At 49.9% G+C, this 20,946-nt stretch overlaps 2 protein-coding genes across 2 annotated transcripts; both read left to right on the top strand.

Annotated features, from left to right (window-relative positions):
* The first annotated feature begins 2,168 nt into the window (after window positions 1-2,168).
* LOC126298055 (uncharacterized PE-PGRS family protein PE_PGRS10-like) lies at window positions 2,169-3,125 on the top strand. The gene has a single exon (XM_049989374.1). It carries the CDS (start codon window positions 2,169-2,171, stop codon window positions 3,123-3,125), a length of 957 nt encoding a protein of 318 aa, XP_049845331.1.
* Window positions 3,126-3,127: 2 nt separating this feature from the next.
* LOC126298056 (uncharacterized PE-PGRS family protein PE_PGRS54-like) lies at window positions 3,128-7,477 on the top strand. The gene has a single exon (XM_049989375.1). It carries the CDS (start codon window positions 3,128-3,130, stop codon window positions 7,475-7,477), a length of 4,350 nt encoding a protein of 1,449 aa, XP_049845332.1.
* The last annotated feature ends 13,469 nt before the right edge of the window (window positions 7,478-20,946 follow it).

Here is a 20,946-nt window from a genome sequence, read left to right on the forward strand (position 1 = left end):
ACGGAAATCTCACAAGTTCATAAGTCGGTACTCCTACATCTACATCTACATCTACATCCATACTCCGCAAGCCACCTGACGGTGCGTGGCGGAGGGTACCCTGAGTACCTCTATCGGTTCTCCCTTCTATTCCAGTCTCGTATTGTACGTGGAAAGAAGAATTGTCGGTATGCTTCTGTGTGGGCTCTAATCTCTCTGATTTTATCCTTATGGTCTCGTCGCGAGATATACGTAGGAGGGAGCAATATACTGCTTGACTCTTCGGTGAAGGTATGTTCTCGAAACTTTAACAAAAGCCCGTACCGAGCTACTGAGCGTCTCTCTTGCAGAGTCTTCCACTGGAGTTTATCTATCATCACCGTAACGCTTTCGCGATTACTAAACGATCCTGTAACGAAGCGCGCTGCTCTCCGTAGGATCTTCTCTATCTCTTCTATCAACCCTATCTGGTGCGGATCCCACACTGCTGAGCAGTATTCAAGCAATGGGCGAACAAGCGTACTGTAACCTACCTCCGAAGTCTTTCAATGTCCCCCGACCACGCGCAAACCGCTCCATACTCTTCAAGTCTCTCCCACGACTGAGCGTCCTTCGCGCCTTGCCAGGACTCTCCCCGTGTCCTGTGTGACTGCCCTCGCCCTGCAATGTTCCGAACTCCCCCTCCATTCACTTCGGTAGTCGCCTCCCCTAGTAACGAGCGCTGTGATTGGCGATAGCGCTTCCGTCATGTCTCCAAGCCAACACACACTCACAAACATTTTGAAACACATACAGAATACTGCATTTACATTTAAATAATTTGAAACTAAAAAAATATTCCTACGGCTGGGCCATAAACACGCTCTGACACAAATTATTAAATACATAAACAAAGTAAATAAACATATATCAAAGGGATAATAGGTTCAAATGGCTCTGAGCACTATGGGACTTAACTTCTGAGGTCATCAGTCCCCTAGAACTTAGAACTACTTAAACCTAACTAACCCAAGGACATCACACACATCCATGCCCGAGGCAGGATTCGAACCTGCGACCGTAGGCGTCGCACGGTTCCAGACTGTAGCGCCTAGAACGGCCCGGCCACTCCGACCGGCTATCAAAGGGATAGCACAGAAGGTAGGCCAAAAGCCAAATGTCTCTGTGCTTCCTAAAAAACAGTAAATATTTAACCAATTTCTTCATGAATAGTATATATAGGATATAAACAAAGATATAGATGAATAAATATATTTATAAGCATGATGATACCGTTTCTTCGTGTAACTGTGGAGTACTTATGGCCTGACGCGATCGATAGTAATTGGCCACTTTGACCTCCAATAACTCATGTACAATTAAAGTTACGTGCCTGTAATTTATGCCAATTTAGGTTTACACTAAGAGCTATCTAAAGACACGTCGATCGACAAAATCGCATGAACCGTTTAAATTTTGGAAATACGTTGCTGGGTGTTACTTGTATAATCTATCGTCAGATACTAAACCTTAAACTAAGAAAGATACTGAAAATCTGATTACACCATCAGAACCGCCGTGCAAATAATGGTAATGTACGTGTTTCTTTTTGAGGTATCATGATTCAATTGGCTACTATTAATTTCTATATGAAAAGTGAAATGTCTGCCATTAAAGTTTGACAAAGTCCGCCATCTTTGGCACTCCCGGCATACAAGTGTCTTTCATCGACACAGTGTCACCATGGACTTCCCAGCCACGCGCTCAGGCTGGGCCCCTCTTGCTTAGGCCTACGTCCGGCACCACGGGGTCGGCCTGCTGAGCGGCCCGCGCCCGCCGAGCGGCCTGTGCGGCCATACCATCTCCGAACTTACAATATTTTCAGGGCGCCACAATTCACCCGTTACCTCACATCGTTCCCAGATGATAACTGCTGCTCGTGGCTTTTCATACTGGACAAAGTACAGACAGCAAATGACAATACTCACGCAATCGAATTACAAAAATTGAAATCGCTTGAAGGATAGAGGTCCAAGCTTGCAGACAATTGACAGACAGCACGATGACGTCAGCGAGCTGGGGCAGGAGGTTGCAGACACACATTCGCGGTGGGCAGGGGGTGTGGTGGGGCAGGAGGTCGCAGAGACACGTTCGCTGTGGGCAGGGGGTGTGGTGGGGCAGGAGGTCGCAGAGACACGTTCGCGGTGGGCATGGGGTGTGGTGGGGCAGGAGGTCGCAGAGACACGTTCGCGGTGGGCAGGGGGTGTGGTGGGGCAGGAGGTCGCAGAGACACGTTCGCGGTGGGCAGGGGGTGTGGTGGGGCAGGAGGTCGCAGAGACACGTTCGCTGTGGGCAGGGGGTGTGGTGGGGCAGGAGGTCGCAGAGACACGTTCGCGGTGGGCAGGGGGTGTGGTGGGGCAGGAGGTCGCAGAGACACGTTCGCGGTGGGCAGGGGGTGTGGTGGGGCAGGAGGTCGCAGAGACACGTTCGCAGTGGGCAGGGGGTGTGGTGGGGCAGGAGGTCGCAGAGACACGTTCGCGGTGGGCAGGGGGTGTGGTGGGGCAGGAGGTCGCAGAGACACGTTCGCGGTGGGCAGGGGGTGTGGTGGGGCAGGAGGTCGCAGAGACACGTTCGCTGTGGGCAGGGGGTGTGGTGGGGCAGGAGGTCGCACAGACACGTTCGCGGTGGGCAGGGGGTGTGGTGGGGCAGGAGGTCGCAGAGACACGTTCGCTGTGGGCAGGGGGTGTGGTGGGGCAGGAGGTCGCAGAGACACGTTCGCGGTGGGCATGGGGTGTGGTGGGGCAGGAGGTTGCAGAGACACGTTCGCGGTGGGCAGGGGGTGTGGTGGGGCAGGAGGTTGCATAGACACATTCGCGGTGGGCAGGGGTGTGGTATGGCAGGAGGTCGCAGACACACGTTCGCTGTGGGCAGGGGATGTGGTGGGGCAGGAGGTCGCAGAGACACGTTCGCGGTGGGCATGGGGTGTGGTGGGGCAGGAGGTCGCAGAGACACGTTCGCAGTGGGCAGGGGGTGTAGTGGGGCAGGAGGTCGCAGAGACAAGTTCGCGGTGGGCAGGGGGTGTGGTGGGGCAGGAGGTCGCAGAGACACGTTCGCTGTGGGCAGGGGGTGTGGTGGGGCAGGAGGTCGCAGAGACACGTTCGCGGTAGGCATGGGGTGTGGTGGGGCAGGAGGTTGCAGAGACACGTTCGCGGTGGGCAGGGGGTGTGGTGGGGCAGGAGGTCGCAGAGACACGTTCGCTGTGGGCAGGGGGTGTGGTGGGGCAGGAGGTCGCAGAGACACGTTCGCTGTGGGCAGGGGGTGTGGTGGGGCAGGAGGTCGCAGAGACACGTTCGCAGTGGGCAGGGGGTGTGGTGGGGCAGGAGGTCGCAGAGACACGTTCGCTGTGGGCAGGGGGTGTGGTGGGGCAGGAGGTCGCAGAGACACGTTCGCAGTGGGCAGGGGGTGTGGTGGGGCAGGAGGTCGCAGAGACACGTTCGCGGTGGGCAGGGGGTGTGGTGGGGCAGGAGGTCGCAGAGACACGTTCCATGTGGGCAGGGGGTGTGGTGGGGCAGGAGGTCGCACAGACACGTTCGCGGTGGGCAGGGGGTGTGGTGGGGCAGGAGGTCGCAGAGACACGTTCGCTGTGGGCAGGGGGTGTGGTGGGGCAGGAGGTCGCAGAGACACGTTCGCGGTGGGCATGGGGTGTGGTGGGGCAGGAGGTTGCAGAGACACGTTCGCGGTGGGCAGGGGGTGTGGTGGGGCAGGAGGTTGCATAGACACATTCGCGGTGGGCAGGGGTGTGGTATGGCAGGAGGTCGCAGACACACGTTCGCTGTGGGCAGGGGATGTGGTGGGGCAGGAGGTCGCAGAGACACGTTCGCGGTGGGCATGGGGTGTGGTGGGGCAGGAGGTCGCAGAGACACGTTCGCAGTGGGCAGGGGGTGTGGTGGGGCAGGAGGTCGCAGAGACAAGTTCGCGGTGGGCAGGGGGTGTGGTGGGGCAGGAGGTCGCAGAGACACGTTCGCTGTGGGCAGGGGGTGTGGTGGGGCAGGAGGTCGCAGAGACACGTTCGCGGAAGGCAGGGGGTGTGGTGGGGCAGGAGGTCGCAAAGACACGTTCGCGGTGGGCAGGGGGTGTGGTGGGGCAGGAGGTCGCAGAGACACGTTCGCGGTGGGCAGGGGGTGTGGTGGGGCAGGAGGTCGCAGAGACACGTTCGCTGTGGGCAGGGGGTGTGGTGGGGCAGGAGGTCGCAGAGACACGTTCGCGGTGGGCATGGCGTGTGGTGGGGCAGGAGGTCGCAGAGACATTTTCGCGGTGGGCAGGGGGTGTGGTGGGGCAGGAGGTCGCAGAGACACGTTCGCTGTGGGCAGGGGGTGTGGTGGGGCAGGAGGTCGCAGAGACACGTTCGCTGTGGGCAGGGGGTGAGGTGGGGCAGGAGGTCGCAGAGACACGTTCGCGGTGGGCATGGGGTGTGGTGGGGCAGGAGGTCGCAAAGACACGTTCGCGGTGGGCAGGGGGTGTGGTGGGGCAGGAGGTCGCAGAGACACGTTCGTGGTGGGCAGGGGGTGTGGTGGGGCAGGAGGTCGCAGAGACACGTTCGCTGTGGGCAGGGGGTGTGGTGGGGCAGGAGGTCGCAGAGACACGTTCGCGGTGGGCATGGCGTGTGGTGGGGCAGGAGGTTGCAGAGATACGTTCGCAGTGGGCAGGGGGTGTGGTGGGGCAGGAGGTCGCAGAGACACGTTCGCGGTGGGCAGGGGGTGTGGTGGGGCAGGAGGTCGCAGAGACACGTTCGCGGTGGGCAGGGGGTGTGGTGGGGCAGGAGGTCGCAGAGACACGTTCGCGGTGGGTAGGGGGTGTGGTGGGGCAGGAGGTCACAGAGACGCGTTCGCGGTGGGCAGGGGGTGTGGTGGGGCAGGAGGTTGCAGAGACACGTTCGCGGTGGGCAGGGGGTGTGGTATGGCAGGAGGTCGCAGAGACACGTTCGCGGTGGGCAGGGGGTGTGGTGGGGCAGGAAGTCGCAGAGACACGTTCGCGGTGGGCAGGGGGTGTGGTGGGGCAGGAGGTCGCAGAGACACGTTCGCTGTGGGCAGGGGGTGTGGTGGGGCAGGAGGTCGCAGAGACACGTTCGCGGTGGGCAGGGGGTGTGGTGGGGCAGGAGGTCGCAGAGACACGTTCGCGGTGGGCAGGGGGTGTGGTGGGGCAGGAGGTCGCAGAGACACGTTCGCGGTGGGCAGGGGGTGTGGTGGGGCAGGAGGTCGCAGAGACACGTTCGCGGTGGGCAGGGGGTGTGGTGGGGCAGGAGGTCGCAGAGACACGTTCGCGGTGGGCAGGGGGTGTGGTGGGGCAGGAGGTCGCAGAGACACGTTCGCTGTGGGCAGGGGGTGTGGTGGGGCAGGAGGTCGCAGAGACACGTTCGCGGTGGGCATGGGGTGGTGGGGCTGGAGGTCGCAGAGAAACGTTCGCGGTGGGCTGGGGGTGTGGTGGGGCAGGAGGTCGCAGAGACACGTTCGCGGTGGGCAGGGGGTGTGGTGGGGCAGGAGGTCACAGAGACACGTTCGCGGTGGGCAGGGGGTGTGGTGGGGCAGGAGGTTGCAGAGACACGTTCGCGGTGGGCAGGGGGTGTGGTATGGCAGGAGGTCGCAGAGACACGTTCGCGGTGGGCAGGGGGTGTGGTGGGGCAGGTGGTCGCAGAGACACGTTCGCTGTGGGCAGGGGGTGTGGTGGGGCAGGAGGTCGCAGAGACACGTTCGCTGTGGGCAGGGGGTGTGGTGGGGCAGGAGGTCGCAGAGAAACGTTCGCGGTGGGCATGGGGTGTGGTGGGGCAGGAGGTTGCAGAGACACGTTCGCAGTGGGCAGGGGGTGTGGCGGGTCAGGAGGTCGCAGAGACACGTTCGCGGTGGGCAGGGGGTGTGGTGGGGCAGGAGGTCGCAGAGACACGTTCGCTGTGGGCAGGGGGTGTGGTGGGGCAGGAGGTCGCAGAGACACGTTCGCGGTGGGCATGGGGTGTGGTTGGGCAGGAGGTCGCAGAGACACGTTCGCGGTGGGCAGGGGGTGTGGTGGGGCAGGAGGTCGCAGAGACACGTTCGCGGTGGGCAGGGGGTGTGGTGGGGCAGGACGTCACAGATACACGTTCGCGGTGGGCAGGGGGTGTGGTGGGGCACGAGGTTGCAGAGACACGTTCGCGGTGGGCAGGGGGTGTGGTATGGCAGGAGGTCGCAGAGACACGTTCGCGGTGGGCAGGGGATGTGGTGGGGCAGGAGGTCGCAGAGACACGTTCGCGGTGGGCAGGGGGTGTGGTGGGGCAGGAGGTCGCAGAGACACGTTCGCTGTGGGCAGGGGGTGTGGTGGGGCAGGAGGTCGCAGAGACACGTTCGCGGAGGGCAGGGGGTGTGGTGGGGCAGGAGGTCGCAGAGACACGTTCGCGGTGGGCAGGGGGTGTGGTGGGGCAGGAGGTCGCAGAGACACGTTCGCGGTGGGCAGGGGGTGTGGTGTGGCAGGAGGTCGCAGAGACACGTTCGCGGTGGGCAGGGGGTGTGGTGGGGCAGTAGGTCGCAGAGACACGTTCGCGGTGGGCAGGGGGTGTGGTGGGGCAGGAGGTCGCAGAGACACGTTCGCGGTGGGCAGGGGGTGTGGTGGGGCAGGAGGTCACAGAGACACGTTCGCGGTGGGCAGGGGGTGTGGTGGGGCAGGAGGTTGCAGAGACACGTTCGCGGTGGGCAGGGGGTGTGGTATGGCAGGAGGTCGCAGAGACACTTTCGCGGTGGGCAGGGTGTGTGGTGGGGCAGGAGGTCGCAGAGACACGTTCGCGGTGGGCAGGGGTTGTGGTGGGGCAGGAGGTCGCAGATACACGTTCGCTGTGGGCAGGGGGTGTGGTGGGGCAGGAGGTCGCAGAGACACGTTCGCGGTGGGCATGGGGTGTGGTGGGGCAGGAGGTCGCAGAGACACGTTCGCGGTGGGCAGGGGGTGTGGTGGGGCAGGAGGTAGCAGAGACACGTTTGCGGTGGGCAGGGGGTGTGGTGGGGCAGGAGCTCACAGAGACACGTTCGCGGTGGGCAGGGGGTGTGGTGGGGCAGGAGGTCGCAGAGACACGTTCGCGGTGGGCAGGGGGTGTGGTATGGCAGGAGGTCGCAGAGACACATTCGCTGTGGGCAGGGGGTGTGGTTGGGCAGGAGGTCGCAGAGACACGTTCGCGGTGGGCAGGGGGTGTGGTGGGGCAGGAGGTCGCAGAGACACGTTCGCTGTGGGCAGGGGGTGTGGTGGGGCAGGAGGTCGCAGAGACACGTTCGCGGTGGGCAGGGGGTGTGGTGGGGCAGGAGGTCGCAGAGGCACGTTCGCAGTGGGCAGGGGATGTGGAAAGCAGTGGGCGCAGTTTGGGGATGGCCTTCACAGGGTAATCACAGGATGGTATCAAAATTCCAGGAGCGATGATGTCATGTCCTTGGCTCAATTGTCAGAATACGATGTCAGAATTCCTGGAACGCTGATACATGTCAGTGATTTGAGCCACAACCAGCAGTGATCCTCTACTGTTGCTGCATGTAGACGTTCCGCAACACTTCTTCCCGGCTCATCCCACACGAGCTCGAGGGCCTTAAAGCCAGCCGAACAGGCACCCCAGTTCATTTCGTTTCAAGAGCTCGTCCTTCTGTATAGTTCTATGACGTCGCGCATTGTCAAAATGAAATCGGGTTCAACACTGTAGTCAATGGCTCTCAGGCTGGGGCCATGTTCCTTGAATTCAGGAAGGTATTTGACATTGTCCCGCACTGACGTTTTAGCGAAAAAAAATACGAGCTTACCGAGTATCGCACCAGATTTCCGACTGGATTCAAGACTTCCTTGTAAATATAACTCAACTTGTTGCTCTTAATGGAAAAAACTCGACATATGTAAAGGAAATGGAACCCATCCCCGAAGGAAGTGGTTCATTAGTCGCTTTTTCGACCCATTCTTGAGTTGTGTTCATTAATATGGGATTCTTACTGGGTAGGACTGATAGAAAAGATAGCGAAGATACAACGAAGAGCAGCGCGTTTCGTCACGGGATCATTTAGTCGGCGCGAGATCGTTACCGAGACGTTGAACAAACTCGATTAGCAGATGCTACAAGAGAGGCGTTGTGCATCACGGAGAGGTTTACTATTGGAATTTCGAGAGAGCGCTTTCCAGGAAGAGTCGGAAAACACATTACTTTCTGTCACATACATCTCGCGTAATAACCACGACGAGAAAATTCGAGAAATTACAGCATGTACAGAGGCTTACTGACAATCATTCTAAGCAGGTGCCATTCGCTAGTGAAAAAGGGTGTAGCGGGTATCAGTTAGTGGTACCAGAATTGCTCTCCACCGAACACCATTAGGTAGCTTTCGGGATAGGTAATTTTTGAGAATATGTCTCTTGGAGAACAGCAGTTTTTTTTACTACTTAGGTATGAACGTGAACAGTCACAAACGCAAGAAGCTTCTCTTTTTTATGAGGTTACCGGTTTCGGTCTGTTTTAGACCATCTTCAGACCTACCACCATGATGTCTCCACGGACACTAACGTGAAGACATAGCGCCTGCTCCTCTCACCACCACCGTCTATCATCATGATGATAGGTCTAAAGATGGTCTAAAACAGACCGAAACGGTAACCTCATAAAAAAGAATTTTTTTGCAGTTTTGACTGTTCGTGTCCATTCTTTCGGAATATGATATAGAAAGATACATAGACACTTAGATCTGGATTACACTCGTCACACGTCATCCTTCATCAAGCTTCCCGATGATTCTTCCCCGTGTGAAGACATCGAATTGTTGCCTCCAGGCCATGTTGTAATGAAGAACACCACCACAACGCAGCATAACAGTTCGATGATTGACACACACTGTCTTTTGACACTATAGTGACGTTGACTTCACTCCATGTGCACGACTGGGAGACCTCTAGCAACATACTCTTGCACTTTCATTCATTCCCACCGAGTTATTAATATGTTATGTTACTTTATCTATCTCGACCTTAAATTATGCAGACCAGCGCAGTCTACATGCAAAATACCCTTGTATGTCGGCGATGCTGTTGCTTGTAACTGAAAATTCGCGCATCCAGAGATCGCACGCTGTCAGTCGCTTTGTCGTTCACGCAGGACGCGACTTCATCCATATTTTGCTGAGTTAAGGCAAAAGTTTTAGCTTCGTCAAAACTCGAAGTTAGCTCCATATACGGGCAATGACAGCTGTTAGCAAAGCGAGAATCTAGCAAAGTTGCCCCGAGTAAGGTCGGAGGCAGTTTACCGCTGTCTCCGGTAATCTGTCTCTGAAATGTGTAGTTACCATCTCTATATTGCAGTGTGCTAAAATTTACAGAAGCGCGAAATTTGGCACGGACTTCAATGCGAGATGCCTTTTATAGGTTCCACAACGAATCATTGTCTCGAAATTTAGTAGAAAATCCGAATAAATTCTGGTCGCAGTCTATACCTTCACTGCGCAGTGCCGATGATACTTTTAACGACGACTGTGCTGCTAAAGCGGAGTTATTGAACGAAGTTTTCCGAAATTCCTTCACCAGGGAAGACGAATGGAATATTCCAGAATTTGAAACACGAACATCTGCTAGCATGAGTTTCTTAGAAGTAGATACCTTAGGGGTTGCGAAGCAACTCAAATCGCTTGACACGGGCAAGTCTTCAGGTCCAGATTGTATACCGATTAGGTTCCTTTCAGATTACACTGATACTATAGCTCCCTACTTAGCACTCATATACAACCGCTCGCTCACCGATAGATCTGTACCTACAGATTGGAAAATTGCGCAGGTCGCACCAGTGTTTAAGAAGGGTAGTAAAAGTAATCCATCGAACTACAGGCCTATATCATTAACGTCGGTTTGCAGTAGGGTTTTGGAGCATATACTGTATTCAAACATTATGAATCACCTCGAAGGGAACGATCTATTGATACGTAATCAGCATTGCTTCAGAAAACATCGTTCTTGTGCAACGCAGCTAGCTCTTTATTCGCACGAAGTAATGGCCGCTATCGACAGGGGATCTCAAGTTGATTCCGTATTTTTAGATTTCCGGAAAGCTTTTGACACCGTTCCTCACAAGCGACTTCTAATCAAGCTGCGGGCCTACGGGCTATCGTCTCAGTTGTGCGACTGGATTCGTGATTTCCTGTCAAGAAGGTCGCAGTTCGTAGTAATAGACGGCAAATCATCGAGTAAAACTGAAGTGATATCAGGTGTTCCCCAGGGAAGTGTCCTGCTGTTCCTGATCTATATAAATGACCTGGGTGACAATCTGAGCAGTTCTCTTAGGTTCTTCGCAGATGATGCTGTAATTTACCATCTAGTAAGGTCATCCGAAGACCAGTATCAGTTGCAAAGCGATTTAGAAAAGATTGCTGTATGGTGTGGCGGGTTGACGATAAATAACGAAAAGTGTGAGGTGATCCACATGAGATCCAAAAGAAATCCGTTGGAATTTGATTACTCGATAAATAGTACAATTCTCAAGGCTGTCAATTCAACTAAGTACCTGGGTGTTAAAATTACGAACAACTTCAGTTGGAAAGACCACATAGATAATATTGTGGGGAAGGCGAGCCAAAGGTTGCGTTTCATTGGCAGGACACTTAGAAGATGCAACAAGTCCACTAAAGAGAGAGCTTACACTACACTCGTTCGTCCTCTGCTAGAATATTGCTGCACGGTGTGGGATCCTTACCAGGTGGGATTGACGGAGGACATCGAAAGGGTGCAAAAAAGGGCAGCTCGTTTTGTATTATTACGTAATAGGTTGGAAGTCATTAAAGCAAAGACGTTTTTCGTCGTGGCGTGATCTATTTACGAAATTTCAGTCACCAACTTTCTCTTCCGAATGCGAAAATATTTTGTTGAGCCCAACCTACATAGGTAGGAATGATCATCAAAATAAAATAAGAGAAATCAGAGCTCGAACAGAAAGGTTTAGGTGTTCGTTTTTCCCGCGCGCTGTTCGGGAGTGGAATAGTAGAGAGATAGTATGATTGTGGTTCGATGAACCCTCTGCCAAGCACTTAAATGTGAATTGCAGAGTAATCATGTAGATGTAGATGTAGAGATACTTGTGGTATTTACTCGTGTGTTTCTGTCGTTACAGATGAGTATAGAATGAAAGGAAAGGGAGTGCGGCATACAGACCACTCGCTGGAATAACAGCGGAAGTGAAACTCTCCAGCCGGAGGACGACTACCACAACATAGTCACACGGTCTCACATCTACACCTACATACGTACTCCGTAAGCCACCGTACGATGCGTGGCGGAGGGTACCCTGTACCACTACTAGTCATTTCCTCTCCTGTTCCACTCGCAAATACACTGTCCGAAAAAAGATCGCAACACCAAAAAATAATTAATGTATAGCAATGAAATTTCGGGAATAGATTTGTCTAGCTAACATATTTCAGTGATTAACAATGTAAGATCATAGGTTAATTTAAGCCATTGCAAATGTGAAATTCCGGTATATTAATAACCGGTGTAACCGGCAGAATGTTGAATGCAAGAAAGCATTGTGTTGTACAGGTGCAGGATGTCAGTTTGTGGGATGGAGTTCGATGCCTGTTGCTCTTGTTCGGTCAATACAGGGATAGTTCATGCTGGATGTGGATGACGCTGGAGTCGTCGTCTGATGATGTTCCATATGTGCTCGAATGAAGATAGATATGGTGATCGATCTGACCAAGGCAAAATGTCAGCATTCTGTAGAGCATGTTGAGTTGCAACTGCAGTATGTGGGCGAACCTTTTTCTGTTGGAAAACACCGCCAGGAATGCTATCCATGACTGGCAGCCCAGTACGTTGAATCACCATATTGACGTACTGATTTGCAGTCAGAGTGCGTGGGATTACCACAAGAGTGCTTCTGCTGTCGTGCGAAATCGCATCCCAGACCATAGCTCCAGTTGTAGGTCCAGTGTGTCTAGCACGCAGACAGTTTGGCTGCAGGTCCTCAACTGGCCTCCTTCTAACCAACACACGGCCATCTTTGGCACTTAGGCAGAACGAGCTTTCATCAGAAATCACAACATACCTCTCGATTGCTGGACTCGCATACGGGAGGACGAGGGTTCAAACCCGCGTCGGGCCTTCCTGATTTAGGTTTTCCGTGATTTCCCTAGATCGCTTCAGGTAAAGACCAGGATGGTTCCTTTGAAAGGGCATTTGCCAGTTTCCTTCTCCATCCTTTCCTAATCCGAGCTTCTGCTCCGTCGCTAATGACCTTGTTACCAACGAAATGTTAAGCAATAATCTCATCCGCTCCCTCGATCTCTCGCTTGACACTATTCAGGTCGCAAATAGTGGTGATTTGTTGTCAGTGGAATGTCCATCACAGAGCGTCTGGCTTGGAGCTCTCCTTGAAGTAACCGATTTGTTCCAGTTCTTTGTGTCACTGTGGCGCCAACTGCTTCTCAAGTTCGATGCGGCTAAGCCATACGCCGAACACGATGGTCTTCGCTCTCCGTAGTGCCACGTGGCTGTCCAGAGCCCGATGTTCTTGCGACCGTACATTCTCGTGAACATCGCTACCAGCAGTCATATACAGTGGCTACATTCCTGCAAAGTCTTTCTGCTGTATCGCAGAGCGAACATATAGCTTCTCGTAGCCCCATTACACGACGTCGTTCAAACTTAGTGACGTGTTGATAATGGTGTCCTTGTCGCCTTAGAGGAATTCTTGACTAACATCAGCTCTTCACGTCCGATTTGAAAGGTAACTAACACTCACGACGGCTATAGCGACTATTTAAAAACTGCTTGATTTCCCTCTTGATAGTGGCGCAACTCTTCCAGTTGCAAAAACACGCCTACCAACTATCGTTTACGTCGCGATTTTTTTCCGTCAGTGTAGAACGAGTGAAAAACCACTGTATGTATGCCTCCGTACGACCCTAAAATTCCTTACGCGAAATGTGCGTTGGCGGCAGCAGACTCATTCTCTAGTCAACTTCAAATGCAGATTCTCTAAATTTTCTCAGAAGTGTTCCTCGAACATGCTCCTTCCATTTCATATCGCTTTGCTAAGTTATACCCTGATATTTAATCGACGTGACTGTGTCAAACAGGATACTACTAATGCTGTATTAGAACGTTACGGGATTGTTTTCCCTACTCACCCTGATTAACTTATATTTTTCTACATTTAAATTGTCAACTAGAAATTTTGTCCAAGTCATCTTGTATCCTCCTACAGCCACTCAATGACGGCACCTTTTCGGTAGCTATAGCTTCATCAGAAAACTTTAGGGCATTGCTATTCACCCTGCCCGCCAGATAATTTATGCATACAGAAAATATCAGAGGTCCTATTACACTTCCCTGGGGCACTCCTGACGATACCTGTGTCTCTGATGGACTCTCGCCGTCGAGGGCAACGCACTGGTTTTTGTTACTTATGAAGTCTTCGAGCCACTCATATATCTTTGAACCTATTCCGTATGCTTATAACTGTCTGCAGTGGAACACCGAGTCAAATGCTTTTCAGAAATCTAGAAATATAGAATATACCTGTTGCCCTTCATCCATGGTTCGCAGGATATCACGTGACAAAAGGGCAAGTTGAAGCAAGCTGAGTTTCGCACGAGCTATGCTTCCTATAACTGTGCTGATTCGTGGGCAGAAGCTTTTGCGTCTCAAGTAAATTTATTTCACTTGAACTGAGAATATGTTCACGAATTCTACGGCAAACCGATGTGGAGAATATTGGTTTGTAATTTTGCGGATCCGTTATTTTACCCTTCTTATATACAGGAGTCTCCTGCGCTTTTTTCCAGTAGCTTGGGACTTTGCGATAGGCGAGAGATTCGCGATAAAAGCAATCTAAGGCAATGTGGAAAGGTTTACAATTTAGTTCAACATGTTTGCGTAACCACATCTCGATGAAGTCTGTTGATCATGAACTCTAGGTCCCTGCCTCTCCTTCCTTTCTTGTACAGCTTGCGTTAATGAAAACATCTTGCTCTAGCAGGATTCGAACCGAGTAACTCTAGATCGATCACCAGCGTACTTGAGTCCGTTACCTACATTGGCAATGACAGATTTTTAACTTAGTGCGATGCAAAAAGAAAGACACTTCAAAATAGATTAGTTTCTATTGATTCAGTGAGGCTTAAATGATAATCCATATGATTAGCATCAAAGAGAGAGAAATATTAGCTGCGGGGAGGGGGGGGGAGAGGGGAGGGATATCGTAAATGTGTACGAAAAGAGAAGTGAGCTGAATATGATGTACCGTAGCAATATTTGCTCTGGTCGGAATCGGTACGCACGCGACGGTAAGCGCCACCATACAATCCAAAACGCCATCCATATACAGGGTTTTTTTCTAGGGCTATACCTCGTGTTCTGTTGGCGATAGAAAGGTAGGTTTAAGTGTTTTGAATAGCCCTTGGGCTAGAAACCATCTTCATATCCAACAGAAGGATCGTCATGCGGTAGCTACCCTAGAGTACAGGGTCAAAATTTGAATATTAAGTCGGCTGGCGCGGCCGAGCGGTTCTAGGCGCTTCAGTCTGGAACCGCGGGACCGCTACGGTCGCAGCTTCGAATCCTGCCTCGGGCATGGATGTGTGTGATGTCCTTAGGTTAGTTAGGTTGAAGTAGTTCTAAGTTCTAGGGGACTGATGACCTCAGATGTTAAGTCCCATAGTGCTCAGAGCCTTTTTTTTTTTTTTTAATATTACATACTTCTTCCAACTTAGGGAAATGGAGCAAATCTCTTTGTTCCTTTTGCATTAGATATGATCTACCATACTTCTTAAGGAGCTTATGTAGGCACCACTTAGTTCATGGGTGGTTCCTGAGAAAACCCGAAAGTAGCGTTTTTCACCACTTTTTTCGCCGTCAGCAACGGATAGCTAAACAACTAACCGAGCAGCAAATTGATTAAATTTTAACAGTGTATTCTCTAGGCACTTATGTAGAAGTATCATGTTCGCGTTTTCAAAAATCTCTATCCGTTATCAAGAAACACCCCAAAAACTTCCTTTTGGAGAACTAAAATCTATCCGCGGACTTCAAGACGGCTATGCACGGCAAATGGCTGCAATGTTTGCAATATATACCTAAGATCCCGATATTGAACATCCTCGAAAACTTTCTTGATGTCGTTATCCGTTTCCACAATACAGGTGTTCAAAGTTGCACAACTTGTGCAGCTCTGGTGTGAAGCGGATTACGTAGTTTATAAACATGCTGTAAAGTGTCTCCGTTATCATCATAAGGGCTGTGGGAACCCCATGTTGTGGTTGTTTTTGTGCGACCAAAGTCTGATATGAGGTGTAAAATTAATTTCGCGTTATTTCAATTTCACAGAAATAAACTATCAAAATATTACTTTCTCACGAAGTTCTTTTCTTATGAGTGAGACGACCTGATCTAACAGGGAAAAGAAGGGAACCAGCGGAAAAAATGCTCCTATCGGAACACAAAACAGGCGAATATGCTTTTATTTAAAAGACTCTAACTGAAAAGTAGGGTACCAGCTGCCTCATTCTACCTTCGTCAGCACCTTTAAAATGTTTCCCAAAAATTTTGGCATGCGTACATTTTCGCTCTTTTTATGCCTAGAGACGAGGAGGCAGGGGCAGTGATAAACGGACGCTAAAGTCACGCTGTTCCACTCGAACCCTGGGAATGGCTTGTGTTAGCCTGACTGCTTATGTGGTGCTGGCTGCTGTTTTGTGGGCAGCGAGCTACTTTCAGCGGCAGGTGGATTCAGGAAATGGAGTAGATGCGGCGAAGAAAGCTGCTTTCCCCGGCGGAGGCGCTATGTGTGTCAGTCACTTACCAAGCCAGACTCCCGAGTCTCGCGTGCTCCTTGTGGTCCCTGCCATCAGATACTTCACATAATTCATTCCGAGAGTGGAAAGAATTCGTCTTCTTTCTCAGCGCATCACAGCATCGAGCAAATTGAGCTGCAGTTATCTTTAGCCGTAGCTGAGAGCACGTATACCGCTTTCTTTCCGTGCAGTAGTTTAGATTGATCAGCGATGTTGTTATCTGTGAGGAGGGTGAGAAACATAATGTAAGTATGTGAAAAGGCGATAGCCGGCCGCGGTGGTCTCGCGGTTCTAGGCGCGCAGTCCGGAACCGTGCGACTGCTACGGTCGCAGGTTCGAATCCTGCCTCGGAAATGGATGTGTGTGATGTCCTTAGGTTAGTTAGGTTTAAGTAGTTCTAAGTTCTAGGGGACTAATGACCACAGCAGTTGAGTCCCATAGTGCTCGGAGCCATTTGAACCATTTTTTGAAAGGCGATACAGCGTTCTCACATGCGTGGCCTCGAAACGAGCAGCGACTACACTACTTTCTGTCCAGACCGTGCCTAAAGCATCGAATTCACCTGCTACAACAGACGCGTTTCGAACTTATCTTCTCAGTTAAGGACGGAGGGAGATAGCACAATTCTACGTACATGAAAGACGATCCCAGACTCAATTAAATATATATAAGTTCGTAAAGATCCACAAACGTATCAACAATGGAGCTCACGGATTGAACAGGTTAAAAAAGCACTGAAATATGTAACAAGAATGCCTGGCTAGAAGAGCGTTGTTACTGTGCCGGTAGGCATTAAAAAAACCACAAATGTAATCAGAGGTCACAAAATGAAGAAATAAAACACGTAACTGAGGGCGAGCAGTCGAGATACAGTCTAATAATGGCACGTGTCAATAGAATATGGCAGTTTAACTCATCGGCGGCATAAATGAGTCTGGAAACGATCGTAATTATGAGTTACCATCGTGAATTAAGGATGATCTGATTGTCTCAACCAGCGAGCAACAACGTCCTTAACTGTTCTTCTCACTAACTGGTAATCTCTTCTCGACACTTCTGGTGCCTGAAGAGCTCAGTTAAATCCTTTCAACATAACGCCTAAACGGTAGGACTATATGGAATGGAGATTGACTGTACCAGTCACGGAAAACGCGTCTTGACGGTAGAGGAACTGCAGTTCCATTGAGGCAAAGTTCTTGCTGTGGGTGCTATTTAATACCTTGAGTTTGAAAGAAAACGGCCGCCTACTTAGAGGGACCTAGTTCTCAAAACTCAGTTTTGGGCAGGTTGCTTAGTTCTTCTAACGGTCATAATTCGCTTCTCTGTTGCCGCTATGGTGTTTTCTAGCTTGAAGGACCATTCAAACTTAGCACAAAGTGCCCATTACAACGGAAAACACCATATCGGCAAAAAAAGGCTAACTTATGAATTCATATTGCGACCATCAAAAATTATGGACAACTCCTATATACAGGGAATCATTACTACGTATTTGGTATCTGTCGTTCACCCTCAGAACTCACATAAAATCACAAATCAACTGATAGTCAAAATTATTTAATATAATTGCAAGTTTTGCAGTGAACACATGGTGTGTCGTGGAGCGATCACTCTGTTTTTAAAATAATTGAAAAGCCACTATCGCTTCAATCGTTTATTAGATGACCGGTTTCAGCACTCTGAAGGTGCCATCATCAGATCTGTGAAGGTATAACATAACAGGTTTGAGGGAGGGCTTACGTGAGTTAACTATATACATTACAATTATTACAGAACCACGTACCTGAAACGTGGATTAACATTTATAAAACCATATAGACATCATGGCATATGAGGCAGACCATCTGATAAAATCATTGTCACAACCAATAAAAAATAATAAAAAAATGCTCTCATGGTCTTTCGTTTCATAAAATATAAAACTGAAGTCACCAGATGAAACTACCACTGCTCGCCTAACACCGGTCGGCATCATCACTGCCCTATTCCTCGCAGGCTTACCTGCTGTGATTCTAGCGGCTCACAACCGGCCACCAGATAACGCTGTCCAAGCAGCACATACACAGTCCCACGGTATAGCCACTCATTACTACTGTATTATAATGTATATAGTTAACTCATGTAAGCCCTCCCTCAAACCTGTTATGTCATACCTTCACAGATCTGATGATTGAACCTTCAGAGTCATCTAATAAACGATTGAAGCGATCGTGGCTTTTCAATTATTTTAATAACTGAAAGTCTTAAGGGCTTCTTAAATCTCTAATTTCCCTAATTGTGATGTGGCGATAGTAGTTCGTCACTTCTGAAGAGTGTGGCATCCCAAGTGGTGGCGCTTGTGGGGATTGCGGAGTACCACTACTGGTCGTAGAAATTTACTACAGTGCAAGTTTCCTCTTCGCAATCGACTTATCGGTCAACACGAGTGTTGTAACATTGTTACTATCGGCCCAAGATGCTTGGGCGCATGTGCGAAGCGGTGTGCTCTAGCAACAAGATGGGAAGTTCGTAATCACTTCAATAAAGTTACTCTGGGCTATTACTAAAGCATCAAGCCTCATCCTAATGCTTATATGAGAAGGATCTTTTTCAGGTCATAGCAGTCACCGTCAGCATGTTGTTGTTGTTGTGCTCTTCAGTCCTGAGACTGGTTTGATGCAGCTCTCCATGCTACTCAATCCTGTGCAAGCTTCTTCATCTCCCATTACCTACTGCAACCTACATCCTTCTGAATCTGCTTCGTGTATTCATATCTTGGTCTCCCTATACGATTTTTACCCTCCACGTTGCCCTCCAATACTAAATTGGTGATCCCTTGATGCCTCAGAACATGTCCTACCAACCGATCCCTTCTTCTGGTCAAGTTGTGCCACAAACTTCTCTTGTCCTCAATCCTATTCAATACTTCTTCATTAGTTATGTGATGTACCCATCTAATCTTCAGCATTCTTCTGTAGCACCACATTTCGAAAGCTTCTATTCTCTTCTTGTCCAAACTATTTGTCGTCCATGTTTCACTTCCATACATGGCTACACTCCATACAAATACTTTCAGAAATGACTTCCTGACACTTAAATCTATACTCGATGTTAACAAATTTCTCTTCTTCAGAAACGCTTTCCTTGCCATTGCCAGTCTACATTTTATATCCTATCTACTTCGACCATCATCAGTTATTTTGCTCCCCAAATAGCAAAACTCCTTTACTACTTGAAGTGTCTCATTTCCTAATCTAATTCCCTCAGCATCACCCGACTTAATTCGACTACATTCCATTATCCTCGTTTTGCTTTTGTTGATGTTCATCTTATATCCTCCTTTCAAGACACTGTCGATTCCATTCAACTGCTCTTCCAAGTCCTTTGCTGTCTCTGAGAGAATTACAATGTCATCAGCGAACCTCAAAGTTTTTATTTCTTCTCCGTGGATTTTAATACCTACTCCGAATTTTTCTTTTGTTTCTGTTACTGCTTGCTCAATATACAGATTGAATAACATCGGGGAGAGGCTACAGCCCTGTCTCACTCCCTTCCCAACCACTGCTTCCCTTTCGTGTCCCTCGACTCTTATAACTGCCATCTGGTTTCAGTACAAATTGAAAATAGCCTTTCGCTCCCTGTATTTTACCGTCAGCATGTTAGAAAGAAAACAACTACACAATTGGCCTGGTTACAACGGTACGGATATGTGTCGAAGAGTTTATGATGTACTCACCAGTTTAAGAGAATGATTGAAGCATATCAGTTACAGTCGTTAGATAATGAACCTTATTTCTCAGCTGCTGTCCGTGCTCACTGCAGTATACCTTTAGAAAGACTGTTAGAAAGTTGTGACTGCCAGGAAATGGTCTCAACGGAATATGTCATCTGTTGTCGTATATTTGAAATAATTAAGCCCCCTCATACGGCTTTATATTTACCATCTGCGAGTTGCCCCTCACAAATCATGCGTGTGCTTAAGATACTTGCACATACGGCACTAATAGTTTCCGATTCTGAGAGTTTGCCTAAGGAGATCGCTTATCTAAGAGCAGTCTTCAGGGAAAATCGATATTCCAACCGAGCATTCAACAAGGTATTATCAGTTAAAGGGGAGAAAAAAAGCCATCAGCCGGCAAGAAGGTAAGTACGCCAGCAAAACCAATAGCTATTCTTTACTTTATTGCAACAGTCTCATTCAAGACAGAAAGAATCCTTCGTAAAATTACAGTGGTTTACTGCTGAGATGGCAAACCTTCCTGGATAGATAAGGGATGGTTTATTACTGCGGAACGCTAGAGTATATAATATTAGTTGCCAACGTGGTATGGCTCATATACATATATATGTATATGTATTATATACACTGAACAAGTGTGCATAATTCTTAAAGTATACATTTTAGAGCCCAATTTATTGGAGACTTTTTCTCTTGTTTTGGTCCATACAGCATCCTCTAAAAATATGGAAGCCAAAGAGCTTGCAGTGGGAAGATATGTTTTACAGTACTGAAGATGAACAAGTGCTCATATCTCTTAAGATATGCATTTTAGAACCCATATTTACTACACATCTTTTACTTGTTTTGGTCCATACTACCACCTCTGAAAGTTGCCTACCCTACAATCTTAGCAACATTACCGGTATATCCAGAATGAGATTTTCATTCTGCAGCGGAGAGTGCGCTGATATAAAACTTCCTGGCAGATTAAAACTGTGTGCCGGACCGAGACTCGAACTCGGGACCTTTGCCTTTTGCGGGCAAGTGCTCTACCGACTGACTAGAGCACTGGTAGAGCACTTGCCCGCGAAAGGCAAAGATCCCGAGTTCCAGTCTCGGTCCGGCACACAGTTTTAATCTGCCAGGAAGCTTCATTACCGGTGTATGTATTCCACTGTCAGAGGTATCAGAACAGTTTTCTTTTATAACTTTCGACCCGGCCGTTTCCGGACCAGAGTCCCTCACCTCAAACTAATACATTTATACCTTTCTCCATCAACCCTGAAAGTTTGTGTCATGGAGTCACCATGTAGGTCAGACTACACGCATCGTGGAAGAACTTTCCGTAGGTTATCAAAGCTGTACTCGCCTTTTGCAAACCAACTAAATTTGCCATTGCTGAACATTGCTTAACCACCAGGCATATAGTGGAATACGACAAAACGACAATTCTGGTTACTGCCAATTCATATT

Source organism: Schistocerca gregaria, chromosome X (genome assembly GCF_023897955.1).
Source record: "Schistocerca gregaria isolate iqSchGreg1 chromosome X, iqSchGreg1.2, whole genome shotgun sequence".
Taxonomy (NCBI): Eukaryota; Metazoa; Arthropoda; class Insecta; order Orthoptera; family Acrididae; genus Schistocerca; species Schistocerca gregaria.